Source organism: Manis javanica, chromosome 15 (genome assembly GCF_040802235.1).
Source record: "Manis javanica isolate MJ-LG chromosome 15, MJ_LKY, whole genome shotgun sequence".
NCBI lineage: Eukaryota > Metazoa > Chordata > Mammalia > Pholidota > Manidae > Manis > Manis javanica.
Window position 1 is genome coordinate 7,791,039 of NC_133170.1, and position 19,215 is coordinate 7,810,253.

The 19,215-nt window shown below is 44.8% G+C and overlaps 1 protein-coding gene across 6 annotated transcripts in view; it reads left to right on the forward strand.

Annotated features, from left to right (window-relative positions):
• The first annotated feature begins 244 nt into the window (after positions 1 to 244).
• TMTC1 (transmembrane O-mannosyltransferase targeting cadherins 1) overlaps positions 245 to 19,215 on the forward strand; it is a 214,995-nt gene continuing 196,024 nt past the window's right edge. For all 6 annotated transcript variants that reach the window (XM_073222795.1, XM_073222798.1, XM_073222800.1 and 3 more), the window contains exons 1-2: positions 245 to 697; positions 16,253 to 16,430. In XM_073222795.1, the coding sequence (XP_073078896.1) occupies positions 396 to 697; positions 16,253 to 16,430 (480 nt within the window). In that variant the 5' untranslated portion in view covers positions 245 to 395. The remainder of the gene's footprint in view (positions 698 to 16,252; positions 16,431 to 19,215) is intronic.

The window sequence follows — 19,215 nt, forward strand, 5'->3', positions numbered from 1 at the left end:
AGGGGGCGCGCACCTGCCCGGCGCGTCCTGGCGGCCCGGGGGTGCCCCTGCCTCAGGCCCCCTGCCCTGCCCGGGACAGCGAGCGCGCCGGGAGCACCAGGCGGCCCCGCCCCACCTGCGCTTGGCTCGCGGGCCGGGGGCGCGGGCGCCGGCGGGGCTGCGGGGGGGCGGTGCGCGCGAGCGGGCATGCGCAGTGGGCGGGGGGCCGGCGATGCCGGGGGAGGCGCGGGAGCCACTGCTTATTCGCGGCCGGGCCGACTCGGCGGCGCGGGCGGAGCGCGGGGTGCCCGCGGCGGGGCCAGCGGCCGGCGCACCATGCCCGAGCCCGCCGCCGGGGTCCCGGCCGGGGACGATGCCAGGCGCCCGGGAGAGGCCAGGGCGGCGGCGGCGGCGCGATGGCGGTGACAAGCCCTGCCCGCGGCGGCGGCGGGGAGCGCGCGCCCTCCGGGCGGCGGGGCTGCGGACTCGCGCCGGCCGGGGCCGCGGCGCTGCTGGCCGGGGCGAGCTGCCTGTGCTACGGCCGCTCCCTGCAGGGCGAGTTCGTGCACGACGACGTGTGGGCGATCGTGCACAACCCCGACGTGCGGCCCGGCGCCCCGCTGCGCTGGGGCATCTTCAGCAACGACTTCTGGGGCAAGGGCATGGCCGAGAACACCAGCCACAAGTCCTACCGGCCGCTCTGCGTCCTCACCTTCAAGTGAGTCCGTCGCCTCGCGGTCGCAGCCGCTGTGGGTTCTCCTGGGCTGGGCGAAGTTGCGGAACTGGTTTGGGGGGCTGATCTCTTCTTACCGCCCCTTCCCCTCCACGCCGCCCTCCGCGCCTCTGCTCCCGGGTCCTCGGCCCAGCTGCTCGGGGCTCCCGGGGCGTTTCGGGCGGCACGAGCCGGGCAGTCGGGATCGAGTTTCTCCGGGGTCTGCGCGCTCGGCGGGCTGGGCTCCGGGCCAGGGGCAGTGGGTGGTGGAGCTGCTGCGCCCCCCGCTCTGCCGACGGCGGCCAAGTGAGCCCAGTGCGCGCCCAGGGAGCTGCGGACAGCACTTGTGCTTGTGCTGGTGACGCTTCCAAGTTGGGAATTCTCGGAGGCGCTTGGGCAGCTGTGCAGGTGGGGAGTGTACAGGCAATGAGGGGTCGCGGCCCAGGAGAGGAGCCGGGGTTTGGGGAGGAGCCGCGGAGGGAGCGAGGATCTCCCCCACCTACAGCTTTTGGAGCCCGCGGAGTCCCTCCTATCTGCCGGAAGGGCACCAGGTTTAGACTTTAAAAGGTGCAAAGTGAAGGAATGAGAAGCGTGCTATCCTCTGGGAATCCTGGTGTCCCAGTCGAAATAGTTTTTCTTTTACTACCTCAGAGTCATGATTCAGCATATCTGGTGTGAATAAAGTGGAAAGGGAACCGAGAGAACGCCAGGTTTTTGACGGTGAAATCTTTTCTTGAATTTTCTAAGAAGAGGGCAAGCCTTAGGTGGAAGGGCAGACGGGCTGATTCCAGGGCAGAGCAATCTCGTACATCACAGACTCCACCCCTTGTAATTTGGCTCAACATTTAAGCGTATAACGTGCAGGTCAAAAGCTATTGAAATAATATTAGTTCAGTATCAGAGTTTTTAAGCCTTTTCCCAATGGGTGTAATATGAGCCCGTCTTTATGGCCAAGAACACTGGAGGCAGGGTAGACAACTTGAAAAGTCTGCCCCAAGGCTGAAGGTCACGGTTTCTTGACAGGTGGCTCTGATGAAAAAAGAAAAGATCAATTGGTAACAATTCCTTGACTTTTGACTTAATTCTTCTATTGAACGTTCAATGCTTTAAGGAGGGTGAGGAAATTGCATATTTGACTCAATATTTTATGAACGTTTGTCCTCGTGGAAAGTGGTTTTGGTTTCCGGCTGAAAGATTACCTCAGCCACTGAGTTAATTAGTACTTTCAGTTTTCCAAATATTTAAGTCTTTTTAGATAGCACAAATATAAATGTTTATCTTCCAGATTGACTTGTGTTTTCATATGTTACACTGAGGGTTGATGGATAATTTCAGGTGTGGAAGTTCACAGCGTGAGATGTGCTGGACTTATTACAGCCATGGAGACCATTTAGGTCCCTGGTCTGAGCAGTTTCTATTTTTAGAGGTCAGGATCAAGTAAGTGCCTGTGCCCACTTGGTAGACGGTGGGGAAGAAGAGCATTTTCGCTTCTTGACTTTCTAAGATGTTTTTTTTATTCATGCTGCAAATGGCTGGGACAGAAGAAAGAAGCAGAGGAAGGGAGTAGACAATGAGTCAAGCAAGGCCATTGATGAAGAGGAAAATTAGCAGGGGGTTGGCAGAAAGGGGCAAAGGAGGAGAGTTGGCCAGGCAGGGGGCAACTCTGCTTTTGATACTCAAGTGATTATAAATGCAGGTTGGGTCTAAGATGCATTGCTCTTTATATATTGTATCTTACTATGTAAAATACACTTTTTTTTAAAGAAGATTATGTGGCAGATCTAGGGAGCAATATGTCACTAATTGGTAAGACAGATCATTTAATAGAAAGATAGAAAGCTGTACTTCTTTAGAAAGAGAAAATTAACCAATGTTTATCTGCTCACGGGCATTTGTTTCAATAAGATCTGGAGGCTTTCACTTGTCTCTACACAGTCACTTGTGGTGAAAGTACATCTCGTGCAAAAGCAGAAACCTGGACAGGCATAAGGGACCACATTAGTATGCCAGACCCATATGACTCTGAGGATTGTTACATGAAAGAATGGAAAAATTACATTTATTAAGTATTCATTGTGAACCATACATTATGTCTTCATAATTTTTATTTTAGATAGTGGGTGAAAATACTGTTAAAGTGGCTTTTAAATATATGCAAACTGTCTTAATTATGTCTTAAATTAGGCTTCTTTGTATAAATGTCTTTGTGAATTCCAAGTTTTTATTTTTATTGTAGTAGGAACACTTATGAGATTTACTGTCTTAAAAAACTTTTTAAGTATGCAATAAAATACTATTAACTATTGGCACAGTGTTGTACAGCAGGTCTTCAGCATTTTTCCTCTTATGTAAGTGAAACTGTATACCTGTGTAACAGCAACTCTCCGTGGCCCCGTTTCCCCCTGCCCTTGGCAACCATCATTCTGCTGTTTTTTTTCTATGAGTTTAACTATTTTAGGTGCTTCATATAAGTACAATCATGCTGTATTGGCCCTTCTGTGCCTGGCTTATTTCCCATAGCATCATATCCTCCAGGTCCATCCGTGTTGCTGTGAATGACAGGATTTCCTTCTTTTTTTAAGGCTGAATAATATTCCATTATATATATGTTTCTTTACCCATTCACCTGATGAAGGGTATTTAGGTTGTGTCCACATCTTCATTACTGTGAATAGTGCTGCCGTGAACATGGTAGTGTTTATATATCTCTTTGTGATCCTGATTTCAGTTCTTTTGGATATCTGCCCAGAAGTAGGATTGGCTAGATCACAGGTAATTGTAATTTTTAGTTTTTTGAGGAATCTCTATACTCTTTTCCATCAGGATGACACTCTTTTACATTCCCACCAATAGTGTGTACAAGGATTCCAATTTCTCCACACCCTTGCCAGCACTTTTTTTTTTTCATAAAAGCCATCCTAACAGGTGTGAAGTGACAACTTAGTGTGGTTTTAATTTTCATTTCCCTGATAATTAGTGATACTAAGCATCTTTTCATACACCTGTTGGCCCCTATATCTTCTTGGGAGAAATGTCTATTCAAGTCTTTGGCCCATTTTTTTAATCAGGTTTTTTTTTTCTTTTATCTTGAGTTGTAGGTGTTTCTTACATAGTTTGGATATTAACAACATAATCAGATAATTGGTTTGCAGATAGTTTCTCTTGTTCCATAGGTTATCTTTTCACTCTCTTGATTGCTGCCTTTCCTATACAGAGGCTTTTTAGTTTGATATAGTCCTAACTTGTCTAATTTTGTTTTGGCTGCTTGTGCTTTTGGTGTCAGATCTAAGAAATCATTTCTAAGTCTAATACCATGAAATGTTTCCTCTGTTTTTTCTTCTAGGAGTTTTACAATTTCAGGTCTTAACTTTTAAACATTTTAATACATTTTAAATTGATTTTTGTATATGGTGAAACATAAGGAATCAATTTTCATTTTTTTGCATGTAGCTGTCGACTTTCCCAGCAGCATTTCTTGAAGAGACTATCCTTTCCCTATTGTGTATTCTTGGCCCTTTTTATCAAAGATCATTTGACCATATATGCATAGGTTAATTTTTGGCCTCTCTATTCTTTGCCTTTGGTCTATGTACTTGTTTTTATGCCTGTACCATACTGTTTGAATTTCTGCAGCTTTGAAATATAGTTTGAAATCACGAAGTATGATGCCTCCAGCTTTGCTCTTCTTTCTCAAAATTACTTTGTATAGTCAGGGTCTTTTGTGGTTCCATATGAATTTTGTGATTTTTTTTTTCTATTTCTGTAACACATGCCATTGAGATATTGATGTGCATTACTTTGAATGTACCCATGACTTTGGATAGTATGGACATTTAAGCAGTAGTAAGTCTTCTGATCCATGAACATGGGAAGTCTTTCTATTTATTTGTGTCTTATTTTTTTTATCAGTGATTTGTAGTTCTAATTGCACAAGTTTTTCACCACTTTGGTTAAGTTTATATTTAGGTATTCTCTTTTGAGGCTATTATAAATGGGATTGTTTTCTTAATTTTTTATAGTTTATTTTTTGTATGTTTATTTTGTATTCTGCCACTTTACTGAATTCAGATATTCTAACAATTTTTGTTGGAGTCTTTAGGGTTTTCTTAACATAAGCTCATGTCTTCTGCAAACAGTGATAACTTTACTTCCTTTCTCATTTAAATGCCTCTTACACCTTTTTCTTGCCTAATCGCTCTGACTAACACATCCAATACTATGCTGAACAGAAGTGGCAAGAGTGGGCAACCTTGCCTTTTTCTTGATCTTAGAGAAAAAACTTTTAGTTTTTACCATTGAGTGTAATGCTAGTTGTGGGCTTTTCATAGGTATCATTTATGATGTTGCAGTGAAGTCCTTCTAAATCTAATTTGTTGGGAATTTTTACCATGAAAGCATGTTGAATTTTGTCAAATGTTTTTCTGCATGTATTGACATGATCAGGTGATTTTTCTCATTCTCCATTTTTTTAGTGTGGTCTATAACACTAACTGATTTCTGTAAGTTGAACCATCCTTGCATCCGAGGGATAAAACCCACTTGGTCATGGTGTACGTGTTAATGTGCTGTTGAGTTCGGTTTGTTTGTATTTTGTTGAGGATTTTGCATCTGTGTTCATCAGGAATATTGGCCTGTAGTTTTCTTCTGTACTGCCTTTGGCTTTGCATGTCCCAACACTTTTAAAAAAACAAGTGTTTTTGGAGATAATTGTACATTTCTGGGCAGTTGCTGTTAATAATGTGGGGCTCCCTTACGTTCTTCATCCGTCTGCCCTCAGTGGTAACATCTTGTATAAACTACAGTACAATATCATGACCAGGAGACTGACACTGATACAATCCATAATTCTTATTCAGGTTTTACCAGTTTTACATGTACTCTTTTTACTTTTGCTAAATGTGTACTTAGTTTTATGCAGTTTTAGCATATCTGTACGTTTTCAAGATTACCACCACAGTCAAGGTACAGAACAGCTCTAGTGCAAGGCTCCTTCCTGCTTCTCTGTGAAGGCTATTGGTGCTTAATCCATAGCAAACCCCCAGTGCATAACACTCCCACCCTAACTCATAACAATCACTAATCTGTTCTCTGTGTCTACAGTTTGTTGTTTCAAGAATGTATATGTGGAACCATATAGGTGAATGCATTAAGATTGGCTTTTTTTGCCCTTAGCATAATTCTCTGAAATTTATTTAGGTTATTGCATATCAGTAGTTAATGTCTTTATTGCTGAGTAGTATTCCATTGAATGGATGTACCACAGTTCAGTCATTCTCCTTTTGAAGGACATATGGCTTGTTTCCAGTTTTTAGCTATTACATTCATTTGCAGGTTTTTATATCAACCTAAGTTTTATTTCTTTGGGATAAATGCCTAGAATTGCAGCTGCTGGATCATATGGTGGTTGCATGTCTAGTTTTTTAAGAAACTGATAAACTGTCTTTTAGACTTTCCCGTAAGGAGTGTGTGAGTAATCTCATTCCTCTGCTTCCTCAGTGGCATTTGGTATCATCACTGTTTTTATTTGTAGCCATTCTGATTAGTAGGTACTGAGATCTCATTGTCATTTTAATTTGCTCTCCTCTGATAGTTGATGGTGTTAAACATCTTTTCATGTGCTTATTTGCTCTCTGTATATCTTCTTTGTTAAAGTGTCTCTTCATGTCTTCTGTCCATTTTCTAAGTGGGTTTTTATTTTTTGATGTTGAGTTTTGAGATTTCTTTACCTATTGCAGATACCAGTCCTTTGTCAGGCATGTGGTTGGCAAATATTTTCTCCCACTCTGTAGCTTGTCTTTTCATCTGCTTCACAGGGTCTTTCCCAGGGAAAAACACAAACCTATTTTTTATTAAACTAACTTATTATCTTTGATGCATTGAATGAATGTCATGCATACTGAAACCTAGACATTCCCTTAAGAGTAAACAATTAATTAATAAAGACATATAGTGCTTGTTACTGTAATGATGCTTTCATGTATAGAAAGATACTAATCACAGTTTTTCTCAAATAAGAAATGGGCTGAGGTTGAAATGAGGAAATGGGTTTTCAGTGTCTACTTTTACCAGTTTGCGGGCAGAAGATGAAGTCGTGATGGCTCCGTACTATGTCAGTTTAGCTAAACTGGAACTGTGTTTCTTGGAAATTCCTTCCCTGTATTGTATTGGGTTGGAACTGGACACAAAAGAAATTTGAGATTTGGAAAGTGAAAGTGAAGTGGCTTTGTTCCTACTTAGAAGGTCACTGTAGGTTTTGGTGCTGTCGCAGCCCATGAGGGTTGTCACAGACATGCTGGCGAAACCGCTGTTGGTGTGCAACAGAAACTAGGGCCGCAGCTTGTCCAGAACTCTCTGGGTCTTCTCAGCTACTTGTAATCAGGGTGCAGGAGTGTGTACAGCTCAGTGGGCAAGAGTGCCAGCCAGTTTGCAAGCCACTCACGTCATTAAAGTTGGGACCTTAGAGGTTGTGTGAAGCAGAGGTCTGGTCTAGTTCAGCTTTGTGGATTCCATCTCATCCGTCTTTTCCTGTATGTCAAGTTTGTCCAGATTCCGCTCCAGAACCTGCCCTGCTCGCTTTCAACTTCTGTTACAGGCACTGAAGCGGCACCCTTGCTTAGGCTACTTAACCAGCCCCACAATTCTGAAAGGTCAGCTCTCCGTGGTAAATTTCTTCTGCTCTGTCATTCCTGGTGGTTCTGCCTCTCTGGTCAAACCTTAACTGAGAAGAATGGTTATCTCCTTGTGCTCCTTGTAGTGAATTTAGAATTCTCAAAAATTTCTGTTCCTAGTTAGATTTTATATTCCATCTTTTCATAAGGTCATTTCCAAGGGCACACAGGAATATTTTTGGACCATTATGCGACAGAATCAAAACATCTGTGAAAACTTAATCTGTAGCAGTAACCTTTTTTATTTTACCTCTTTATCCTTCACTGGGCATGGCATGTTTTTAACTATGGAATTAGGGAAAACACACTGAGTCACCCTGCAAACACTGAATCGACAGAGAATCAAACCCCAGGATGCCTCATAACTCCCACCTTGAAAAACAGCCCTGATTTAAAAGGTGCCTTTTTGTTTCTTCCCTATCCACTTCTTGAGAAGTAGCCCCTTCCGGGTTGTTGGCAGTGCCATTCCATACCAGCAAGTAAGTAGAAGCTTCCTTCAGCAAGGAAACCAGTGGTTTTAACCTACCAGAAATGGGAACATAAGGCAAATTTAAAGGACCTTTAAACTCTTGATTCTCTCTCCACGTTTAGGCTGTTAGGTCGTATTCTTCTAGTTTGCTATAAAGTTTCATTTTATTGAAGGCTTCTGATGGTAATATAAACCATAAGAGTGAAAGTAGGTGGTTTAAAATGTCAGAGTTAAAAAAATAGCATATTTTAATATGTGCAGCTGTAAGGATTTGCAGCAGTTGAATGTTTTAATTTTGAGAGCTTTTTTTTTGAAGCATTTGCATCCTTTAGCCACAAATGACATGAAAATCACCATGAAAATCAGCTCCAGCCTCTGTGTCCAAAAGCTTAAAGAGATGGTGGCTTGTTCCTGAGGGTTCTGTCCCTTTTGGTTTGACCTCTGTGGGAATTTACTTTGTAGTAGTCTGTTGCTGCATGACCGATAAGTTTGTGTTTTAAGTCCATGTGAGGAGACAAATGAAAGTTGTTTATATTGTTTGACTAGATGGCCTAGGATGTTCAGTGGTGGATATAGCCAAGGAAAAATATGGTTGGGAAAAATAAAGATGTTACAGAGAAAATTGAAAACATGGCCCCTAAAAATGTCATGCCAAACTGAAGTTGTCCTAGAAAGCCCCAGAGGAGGAGATTATGATTGTTGCCAGTCAGGATATGCTTCAGACGGCAGTCTGGAGCTGTCTGAGGGGTGGAAAATGAAAGGAGGGTATTTTTGAATCATGAGGGTTTTTATAGATGAGCCCCTGAATAAAAGATGGGGAAATGTCTTCTGCGGCGTGTAGAAAGCAATCAACCAATGTCTCTTCTCTCTTCCTTTGGAGCAACACTCATATTTGTCCAAACTTTGATTATACAGTCATCCCACTTTTTAAAAAAAGGGTGAGGAATGTTTGATGAAGCCAGAGTAATGGCAGTGCTCTTTTTCTGAATGGTAAGAAATGGTTTCTTAGAAATTTTGTTTGCTCTGACCCCTGGCCACCTCTGTGACCTCTAGTCTGTCAGTCTCCCCCTCATTCCATCTTTGGCAGCATTCTAGGGTCCTTGTTCCTCGTATAGGCCAAAGCCAGTGCTACGCAGGTGTGTTTCACCCCCCTCTCACCTGGGCATCGCTTTCTCTCTCAGCTCCTCTGGTCTCTGCTCAGAGGCCGTCTCTGCTCCCCATCTGAGAGCAGACACGCCTCCGCATCTCACCCTTGCTGTCCTGCCCAGTTCCCTGCTTGTCTAAGGCCCCCACACCTCAGCCTGGCGTCAGAGGCGTAGTGTTGGCTGTTATCGCCTCTCCTACTGTGTGAGCTCCGTGAAGTGGGTGCAGCTTTAGCACCTAGAATGGGACCTGGCAAAGTAGGGGCTCAATAAGTTACTGTTCAGAGACCAATGAGTCATTTTTGTGACTGCTCAACTTTTTCACGTTCATATTAAGGGGGCCTACACCTTTATAATATAGAGGAAAAAGTCTGGTTGACTTACTTCTTGGCTTATTTACCCATTTCTTCCTCTGTCAGAAAGTCTGGTTGACCTATTTCTTGGCTTATTTACCCATTTCTTCCTGTGTCAAAGAAGGAAGTAGAGGCAGACAAGGAGTTTCCTGGACACACACAGACAGTTGCGGGGGGTCCTGCTTTCTGGGATGTGAAGGGGGAGCCTCGATTCTGACCAGGGCAGCCATGGCTGTCTATTATAACCCGCTGGGGCTGTGCTTTTCCGCAGAGAATGAGGGTCTTTGACATGTGCGCATCTTCCTTCTCTTGCGTGGCACCGTCGCGTGTCGCACTTGGTGGGTGCTTATAGTGGTTGGTAAGTTTTAAGGCTGGACCCAGCTGCTGCACCTCCTGAGGCAAACTCCAGCAGTACACGGCGTTCTCCCCACACCCTGCTCTCAGGGGACGCAAATTCATCCAGGCCGGTGGCCTGCTGTCTAGAGGAATGGTCATTTTCTTGAGGTAGACACGAACTATCATTTGCTGGTGGATCAAATGGAGTGGAAGGATCTGAAAACACTTTCCGAGAGGAGCTGCGACGGTGGCTTCTTCCCCTGGAGTATTTCACAACCAAGAGTGTGTCTGGTCCTCACCCCGGGTACCTGGAGGGAGCTTCTAAACCTGTGGCATTTCCCAAGTGCTGTTCATGGCGGCCTCCTGGGACCACACCTGAGTTGATGCTATGAAGGAGGTGACTCGGTGGACCTCCAGATAGTTCCAGAATGGGGGCTGGCTGTACTGGGAAGACCAGTCATATGATCAGAGAATTGGGGCTTTGATCCTCGGACGGCCCTACCTTCCAACCTCTGGGAAGGGAAAGGGGTGCTTGAGATTGGGTTCAGCCACATGGCCAGTGATTGAAACTAAGTAACAAGACCCCCATTAAAAACTCAGCACTGGATCTTACTATGTTGATGGACAGTGACTGTGAACAGGTATGTGAGGGGGACTTGGTGAAGGGGGGAGCCTAGTAAACATACTGTCCTTCATGTAATAGTAGATTAATGATACCAAAAAGAAAAACCAAAAAACTCAGCACTGGGGCTCAGCTGAGCTTCCCTGGTTGGCAGTCAAACATCAGGGCACCAAGAGGGAGGTACGTCCTGAAGATACAGAAAGGCACACGCTTGGGACTCTCCCAGACTTTGTCCCAAGGGTCTTTTCTCTTTGGGTGGTTTTGAAGGATATGAAGGTATCCTTCATAATATAACTGTGCCCACAAGGACAATGCTTTCCTGAATTCTGTGAGTCATTCTTGAAATGACTGAATCTGTAGGGTTGTGGGAGCCCCCAGATTTGTGGCCAGTTGGCCAGAAGTGCAGGTGGCCAGGGGACCATGGGACTGGCAGCTGGTGTCTAAAGTCGGGGGAGTCTTGTGCAGGCATAAACAACGGGCCGTCAGGGTCCAAACTGTGGCATGTTCAGGAATTTCGCCAAACACATAACCTTTAAAAGAAGAAAACTGCTGAAAATTGACAACTCAGTTATAGTTTTAACTATATTATATTTGGTGCTGATGTATTAAGTTCTACTATTTTCTGACTCTCTTTTTGAAGATATCCTTCTGGGATGTGGTCCCTGCCTTTGACATGTGGTCTCTGATCTTCCTGTCATAAGGTCCTCACACTTTCTTTGATGCAGATGCTACTCTGAGAACCTCGGTGACAGCAATGGCGCCAGCTGCCCCCCGCGTGGGTTGCAGGCTGCCCCCCACCGGCTCCCTTCCCCTGTGCTGTCCCCATGGTTTCCTCCTAGCCCGGTGAGCACAGTGGGGCCTTTAGCACGACCCGAAACTGGGTTTTGCTTTTGTCTCAGAGCACCTCCCCTCTGCACTGCTGTTCGCATTGGTGCCTGTGAGCCCCGTCCTTTGGTCGTTAGAGACAGCGAGTGATGAAGATTTGCTGATTTATTCCTGCTACTGGAGGGAATGCAGAAGTGCAACCAAAATGACTATGGGCCAGAGGGATTCGCCTTAGAAGAAAAATGTGGAGAACCAGATGTGGTGATTTATTGGTTGAATGACCTGAGAAGACTATGGAAACCACTTACAAGCATTTGAGAGTGGTAATGACGGCAAGAGGTGGGGAGGAAGAGCAACGAACAGCAGCAGAGGAAGAAGATGGGGGACTCTCCTGCATGTTTGGTGTCGGGCTGTGGAAACGCACCCCGGAAGCGCCGGAGGGCCCGCTGGCTGAGAGAGCAGACACGGGTGATAAGGGGTTGCCAGCTGGACATTTTTGTATGAAGTCAGCTGTTTTACAAATGTTGGTAAATTAAAAAAGAAAAAGGTATGCAGGTGAAATGAAACAATTCACAGGCTGAACTTGGCCCTTGGGCAGTCTGTTGGCAGCATTGCTGTTGGTTCTTGGTTTCACCTCTGCGAGCTGCTTTGAGTAAGTGCATTGCTTCATATTTCATTCATTCCCTCATTCAAGTCCGTCCATTGATCCATTTATTGTGTGACAACCATGAATCACGTTAGACACTGGGGATATCGTCATCATATGGCAGGTGCTTTCTCCTGGAGAACTTGGTATCATTTCTGTCATCTTTCCCTAGGCTAAGGATCCCCCGCTCCTCAAACCTACCTTTCCAAGACATCACCCTAAGACTCCCCTGTACCCTTAGCCTCCTGGGGGTCTCCTGTGAAGGTGCTACAGTAGCACCCTGAAGGATGCTGCCTAGTTTCCCTCCCCTGTGTGCAGAAGACTATCTCCCTTTTCCCTATTTCTGCACCTGATAGCTTCTCCCATTGCTAGAATTCTTTCACTAACTATTAATTTTCTGTTTAAGTGCCTCTCCTTCTCCCACTTTGCTATTAACTCTCTGGTAGCAGATGCTATGTCTTTTTGTATCTCTGAGCCTGACATCATGCCTGACATGTGTAGTAGGTGCTCAATAAATATCTGTTGAGGTGAATTGAAATGGAGCATAGCTTGACCTAATGCCATCTGTCTGTCTGTTGGTCTGTTTTGATATCCAGGCACAGTAATTCTTTGAGTTTAAGCTAAATAAGCAGCCCTTGGACAATGCCACAGGTACAGTTTTAATCTGAATTGCAAGTGTTCTGTTCTCTTTTATGTCCAATTGTGGGTCTTTACTCTTACCCACAGTCTACCTGATTCTGTTAGAATAAACTAACAACTTCAGGCATTTAAACTCTTTGGTTATGTTCAACAGTGTCCCAGGACAGTAACAGTCTTTCTCAGATACAGGGCCTTCTGCCAGCTTGATTACCATACACTATAGATTGATTTAAGTCTCTGATAGAAATATTGGGAACACCAGAGATAGTATCAGAATCCTGTGACGTACGCTGGAGGTCTCCACCGAAGGAGACATTGATTGTTCTTCACCACTCTTTGTGTTTGCTACAAGTCCATCTTACTCTATCTTGCTTGCAAGATTCTGGGAGCTTTTATCAATGCCTTTGTTAAAATAAAGATGTTACATGTCTGTTGGGTCCTTTCTCCTATTAAAATGTGAGGTTCATCAGTTAAACCCCCTTTTTGTGAATCCATGTTGGCTCCCAGAGTCAGATTTTTTTTTCCAGTGCTCACAAATAGGGTAAGTTCTAAATTCTTGTTATCATTTCATCTCAACCTCACTTTATAGTTTGGATCGTTCATTCCATCATTTTAGACATTTAGGAACCTCCTAACTTTAGGTCCTTGGTGATTTCTCACAACTTAGATTTGCCAGTGTCAGGTACCCCGTGAGGGGCTTTCACCCCCCTCCCTTATTGCTGAAGTCATTTCCCATTTAGTAGTGAATTTTTATATTGTGGTTTCTAATAGAATTCCCTTAAAACACCAGCCACTCTGTTCTAACCAATTTCCAGAAGTAATCACCTACATGGGCAGTGTCTGCATTTCCAGGTAGGATACATGTGGACTTCAGATTTCGTATCTCTTGCAAGGGGACAGTATCTCAATAAAAGTGGTAGTAGAGTAATAACACCATCTTTAATGATGCTTTTTAGTTTTCAAATAGTTGAATAACAAATACTTTGGAAAAAATAAGTCTTCTGTCCTCTTTTTTAAGAACAGTGGTATCATTTGTAATACAAAGTTATAATCTGAAGTGTAATGTCTGTGGGAATAGTCCAATACATCAGGACAATTACCTGTTGCAAGCTCTCTATTGCCATTTTTATAATTACAACAGTGAGATGCATCCTTGTATATTGAAAAGAAAAGTTTCGTTTCTTCCTCTCCTGACACAATACTTCTGACACCAGATGTGTAGGTTTTTAACACACTGACCAATTCTCAGAGTCCTACACTAGCTGGGTGTCTTACAGCTCAATCTAATTCTGACACTGTCTTTCTGGAGTTAATATATCAGATCCCTAAGACTGTCTGTGCTTCACCTACCTGTTCCCCATAGAGGGTCCCTGCATGACCCACACTCCTGTCCACGTTGGTGCAAATGAGGGGTTTTCTCTCCTCCCTTCTCAGGTTCAGGTGTTTGCTACAATAGCTCACAGAATGCAGAGAAACACTTACATTTACTGCTTGATTCTATAGTGAGGGGTATGATGAAGGATACAGAAGAACAGCCAGATGAAGGGATGCATAAAGTGAGGTCTCAAAGGTCCTGAGCTCTTTGAACCCCATAGCTGAGGGGTTTTTATGGAGGCTTCATCAAGTAGGCGCGATGCGTTAACTCATCTTCAGCCCCTCTTTCCTCCCTGGAGGATGGGGGTAAGGCTGAAATTGCCAAGTTCCGCATCGTGGCTTGGTCTTTCTGGTGCCCTGCCCCCCGCCCAGAAGATTATCCAGAAGCCCACCAAGGGTCACCTCATTAGAATACAAGGCCTCATTCACCGAGGGAATTCCGAGGGATTTAGGAGCTGTGTCAGGAACAGGGCTAAAGACCAGTTATTCCAACGGAAGATGCTCCTGGTGCCCTTGTCATGTAAGAAGTGACAAGGGACTAGGAGCTTTGTGCCAGGAACTAGGGGCAGAGACCAACCATCGGAACAAAAGAGGTTCCTGCTGGTCTTTATCACTTAGGAACTTGCAAAGGTTTTGGGATCTCTGACCAGGAGTCAGGACAGAGACCCAAATAGGTATTTCTTATTACATCACAGTATCACATACATGTTTACGTATCTTTGAAACCTTCTCCAGTTATTTTCTCGTGGAAATTTCCTAGAAATGGAATTTTTGGTCAAAGGTATGTGCTTTTTAAAGCATATGATGCATATTGATAACCTGAGACCTTGCGAGTTGGCCACCTACCAGCTGAATGTGAGTGGTTGCTTTTCTCCATCATGGGTCTGAATGCATTTCAGCTGAATAGATTAGTTGGTCTGGAAAACTCAGAATAATGAAGTCTGAAATCACCTCGGGATGGGACGGCGCTCAGGGACAGTCGCCAGGTTCTCCAGGGACAGGGGCTTGGTCCTGCCCTTCCCCCAGCAGCACTGTCCTGAGCTGGCTCTCACCACGTGGTCCTCTTATATGCGAACGGGGTGCTCGTCCTTCAGCCGGACAGGCCAGTCCCCTAGGTCACTGCCTGTGCCTCCTTCCCTCCGGATGGGCAGTTTCACACCAGGCTCCCGCCTTAAGGGCTCCAGGGTGGGTGTGGGCGAGTACGTGGCTCCGCTGACACACAGCTGGCTTGAATGTGGCACTGGAACCCTGATGTTGGACGCTGCACAGCAATTCATTTTTCTAGGCTGATTTAGGACCATGATCCCTTCTGTGGGAATTGAAACAGAGTGAGTTAGTAACTATGACATTTAGATTCATGTGTCCAAATAAAGCTTGAGACGTTTAAAATTCTGTAGGTGAAAGCTGTGTATGAATCAAGCCAAATATTTAGAAAATGCATATGCTGTCGCCGAAGTTGCCTTTTACACTCTCAATTGTTTTGGCAAAGAGGAGGCATTTCTATAACAAGCAGATCAAAGGCGTGAGAATGAAGACATGGGATTAATGTTTTGGTAAAATGGGCCGGGGCACAGACCACGACGGGCAGTACCACTTCGGGTGTAAATGCTGCCCGAAAGAACCATACCTACAGCAACTATTTTTTCTGTAATCCCACAGATTCCACTGGGAACATTATGTCCTGTTAGAAAATTTAGGACAAAATTTAGGGCAAACTTCAGAAGTATCTCTGTTCTGAATTTCTGTCTCAGGAAAGTATTTTAAGAGATGTTCAGCAATACATTTTCTTTCTCTCTGTGGCTCTTTTTAGTTTCTTGCTCATAATCTTAGAATTCGGATTTTGAGAGCCATAGGAGTTTATGTTAGAAAACATATAAATACAGATCCTGAAATGTTATGCTTCTGTTTGTCCTTGTAACTTCAGCTGCAGCTGTCATAGCACGTAGGTGCCCTGAGGATCCCTGTGAGGTGGTAATTAACCATGATTCCGGGGCCGAGTCTGGAAGTTAGGTTCCTGGTGGCACCGCGGGTATGAGCACACGTTCACGCCTGGTTTGTCCAAACTGTGACTATAACCCAGGCTCGTGGTTTCTTCCCCATCTCCAGTGGCTGTGGCTGTGACCTGCAGCACCGTGGACTTGCCCTTGAGCACAGCTGCTCGGGAAGATCTAGCAGAGAAAGCCAAGAGTATGTGGGGTGTTCAGCCACGAAGAGAGGGAGAAACACATTCAGCACCTGTTTGCCTGCCTTCTCAGACCACAGCCCTTTCTGAAATAATATTGTGTTGCATTTGCAGTGATTTCTGCAGATAGGAAAATTCTGAGACAGGAGAAAATACATAGAGAGTAACCCAGTGTTGGCAGTCATTTAAAAATAATCAGTTGAAGAACTTATCTTCTAAACCAGTAGGCTACTTCTGTTTCCCTTGTGCTTACGTTCTGTTCATAGCTAATTCAGCTTTTGTTCTTATCTTTTTTTGTTTTACAGACTAAACGTCTTTCTGACTGGCATGAACCCATTCTACTTTCATGCAGTAAATGTGATTTTACACTGCCTCGTGACTCTCGTGTTGATGTACACCTGCGACAGAGCTGTCTTCAGGAGTCGCGGACTTGCTTTCGTGACAGCTTTGGTTTTCGCCGTGCATCCTGTTCACACCGAGGCAGTGAGTATAGTTGGAACTCAATGAAATAATGAACCTATAAAAAAAAAAAAAAGACTGATCATGTTTCCCTCTTTTCAACCCCATGTGAATTCAAAGCTCTGCTGAAGTGTTTGTCTTTGTATATAAATCATTCTGCTTGACAACTTTTCTTTCTGAATGTTCACATGGCCTTTATTGCACCTCCAGGAATTAACTGTCTTCCAAATAACTCCTGTTAGTATTGCAGGTAGTAATAAATGGCCACAGTTCTTTATTTGCCGAAAATTTAAGTTCTAATGTGTTTCAAACAGCAAGGAGCATTTTGAGATACTAACCATGCTGAGTCGTCATTCCTGCTCTGCATTGATATTTCCCCTTTTCTCACGCTGCTTTATATTTCTAATACTTACGATGCAGAACGGTAAGGGCTGCGGGGAGACTAAAAAGTTAGACTGAAATTCTTCAAGCTAGAAAGCAGACTTGGGAGACTTTCGAAATAGTTTCCCAAGTTGTTTAGAATGAAGTGTCACTGTTTGGTGGGTGATGAGACATTTATTTGGAAAGTATAGATAGTTTAGTGCCCTGGTCTTCCTTAAAATATTGGCTGAACATTTATTGACTTAATGAAACGATCTTGCGCTGAGATGGCGGTGTTAAGTCACCTTGTCACACATCTCAGTGACCACAGTTGGCTTATGTCCTGCGTGTTGCTTGGGGTAGATGAAGACTTTGCAAGGAGTACACGGGCACCACAGCTCGAAGGGAATCCCTGCCAAGGTCTCCACTTGCATCTGGACGCTTGCCTACAGTTGTCTGCCCACCAACACGCCTGGGGTCAGGGGGTGAAATTGATTCTCCTCTCCCTCCTCCTCTGTCGGTTCCCCTTCTCTCATTAAAAAAAACCCTCTGAGGCACCTTACCCAAGATATTTCGCTGTCAGCAAAGCCTCCTTTAATTAAGGCATCATAAGCCCAAAGTAGGGCTTCATGTCGTTCTCTGTCCTGTACGTGTTTCTGTGAGGAGCACACCATGGCGCTCTGCTCATTGCCAAGGGATGCGTGGGTGGACGGCAGGGTTCCACAGTTTGTTCACGAGCTCCTAGAAAGCCAAAGAGCATAAATACATACACAACAAAGCAATACGTTGTTATAAAACAAGACTCCCAGTGGATGGAAAATTCTTTCGTGTTTAAGCAGACAGGAAGAAATTCCTTTATTTACTCAATCTTTCAACAAATATTTGAGTGACTATGAGTGCGCCATTTGGTGTGAGGGCGCAGCGGTGAATAAGGTAGACCTGGGCCTCTCTTCATGGAAGGCCTCATGGTTCTTGGAAGGGTTTCCTGACAGTACATTTCTTGGGTATGTTTTTCTTAATCCTGAGTCATGAGAAAAATCAGTAGAGAACTTGGAGAAAATTGGGAAATCATTGTAAATTCTGTGAGAATTCACACTTAATTATCATGGAGACATGACCGGTTGGAAGGAATGTCCTTACGTCAAGTCAAAACCAAGAGCAGGAAATAGTGACATGTGGAGCTGAAGGGTTAAGGTTAGCGTTTCTGGACCTGAGACGTGAGTACATGGGAGAGAATTGGTTGTGACCCGGTCAGTCCGCCTGGCTGTCAGCTGGTGCTGTGTGTCGTGTGGTGCTGGCTCTGCCTGACACTAATGGAGCTCACTCTTGCACGTAAAATAATTGATGACTTCATACATATAGTATACTTTATATACACCTTATGAGTCACATATTTGTGAAAAGATACCTTTCCCAGGTTACAGCTATCCTCTTCGTGATGGAAACCTGCAGCTTAGGCAGAGATATGTGCTATCTGTCTGCGTGTGTTTTTGACCAGGTCCCTCTGTACTTCACAGCACCCTGTGGGTCAGCCTACGTTGCCATAGAATCAAGCCCAAGGAGCTCCAAATAAACATCCCATCTTTGCTCCCCACTGCCCACTCCTGCCCCCTTTTTACTTACTCTGTGCTCCTACCACTTCATGCTTTCCTTTCCAGAGCACGCCTCCTACGTTTCCAGGCCTCTCTTTCCTCCGCCTGGAATGCTTCCATGTTCCCTGTCTGGCCCAGGACTCACATTCCCCTGTCCTGAGCTGCCTAGAGTCCCCTGGGCCTGTCTTTTAAGTTTCAGTGTGTAAGGCTAGTCTTTCTGTGAAGCCTTTCCAGAGCATACAGTCAAATATTAATCCCCTCACTTTTCTCATGGCAGTGGTTTCTCCTCTTAAATATGCAGTTTCCTTATATCATGTTAACACCTTCTTTTGGTTCCCCACCAGCTGTTAACGTTCCTTGAGGCAGGCTGTTCCCTCCTGCTGGCAGCATACCCGGCAAAGAGGAGGCACTTAGAAAGTGTTTGTTGACTGGAATATAAATCGTGTAAACTCTGAACATGAGAATATTGACTAACTGAATCCCAGTGAATGGCTGGTCTAGACATCATAGTAGTGGATGACAAGCACCTTGTTTTTAAGACACCTGTTTCCCCTGTCCCGGAGTCCCCAGCTCCACGGGGTGTAGAGTAGGTGCTCAGTGAATGCTTGGTGGTTTGCAACTGGCAGCAGAGTCTATCAATATTAGCACCACCATGTCAGCACTCGCTCTGAGCGTCTGCTCCAGGGGACACCACCTTCTTTGTAACTGAGCAGCTGTTCCCAGCAGCACCCCATGGCTGCAGATCGAGGAGTAGTAGCTTCAGGCGTGTGTAACACATGCGTTATGCCTACACAGCTTGTGATTGCCTCATTCCAACTTGCTATGCCCCGAATCAACTTGCAAATCTTGCTGTTGTC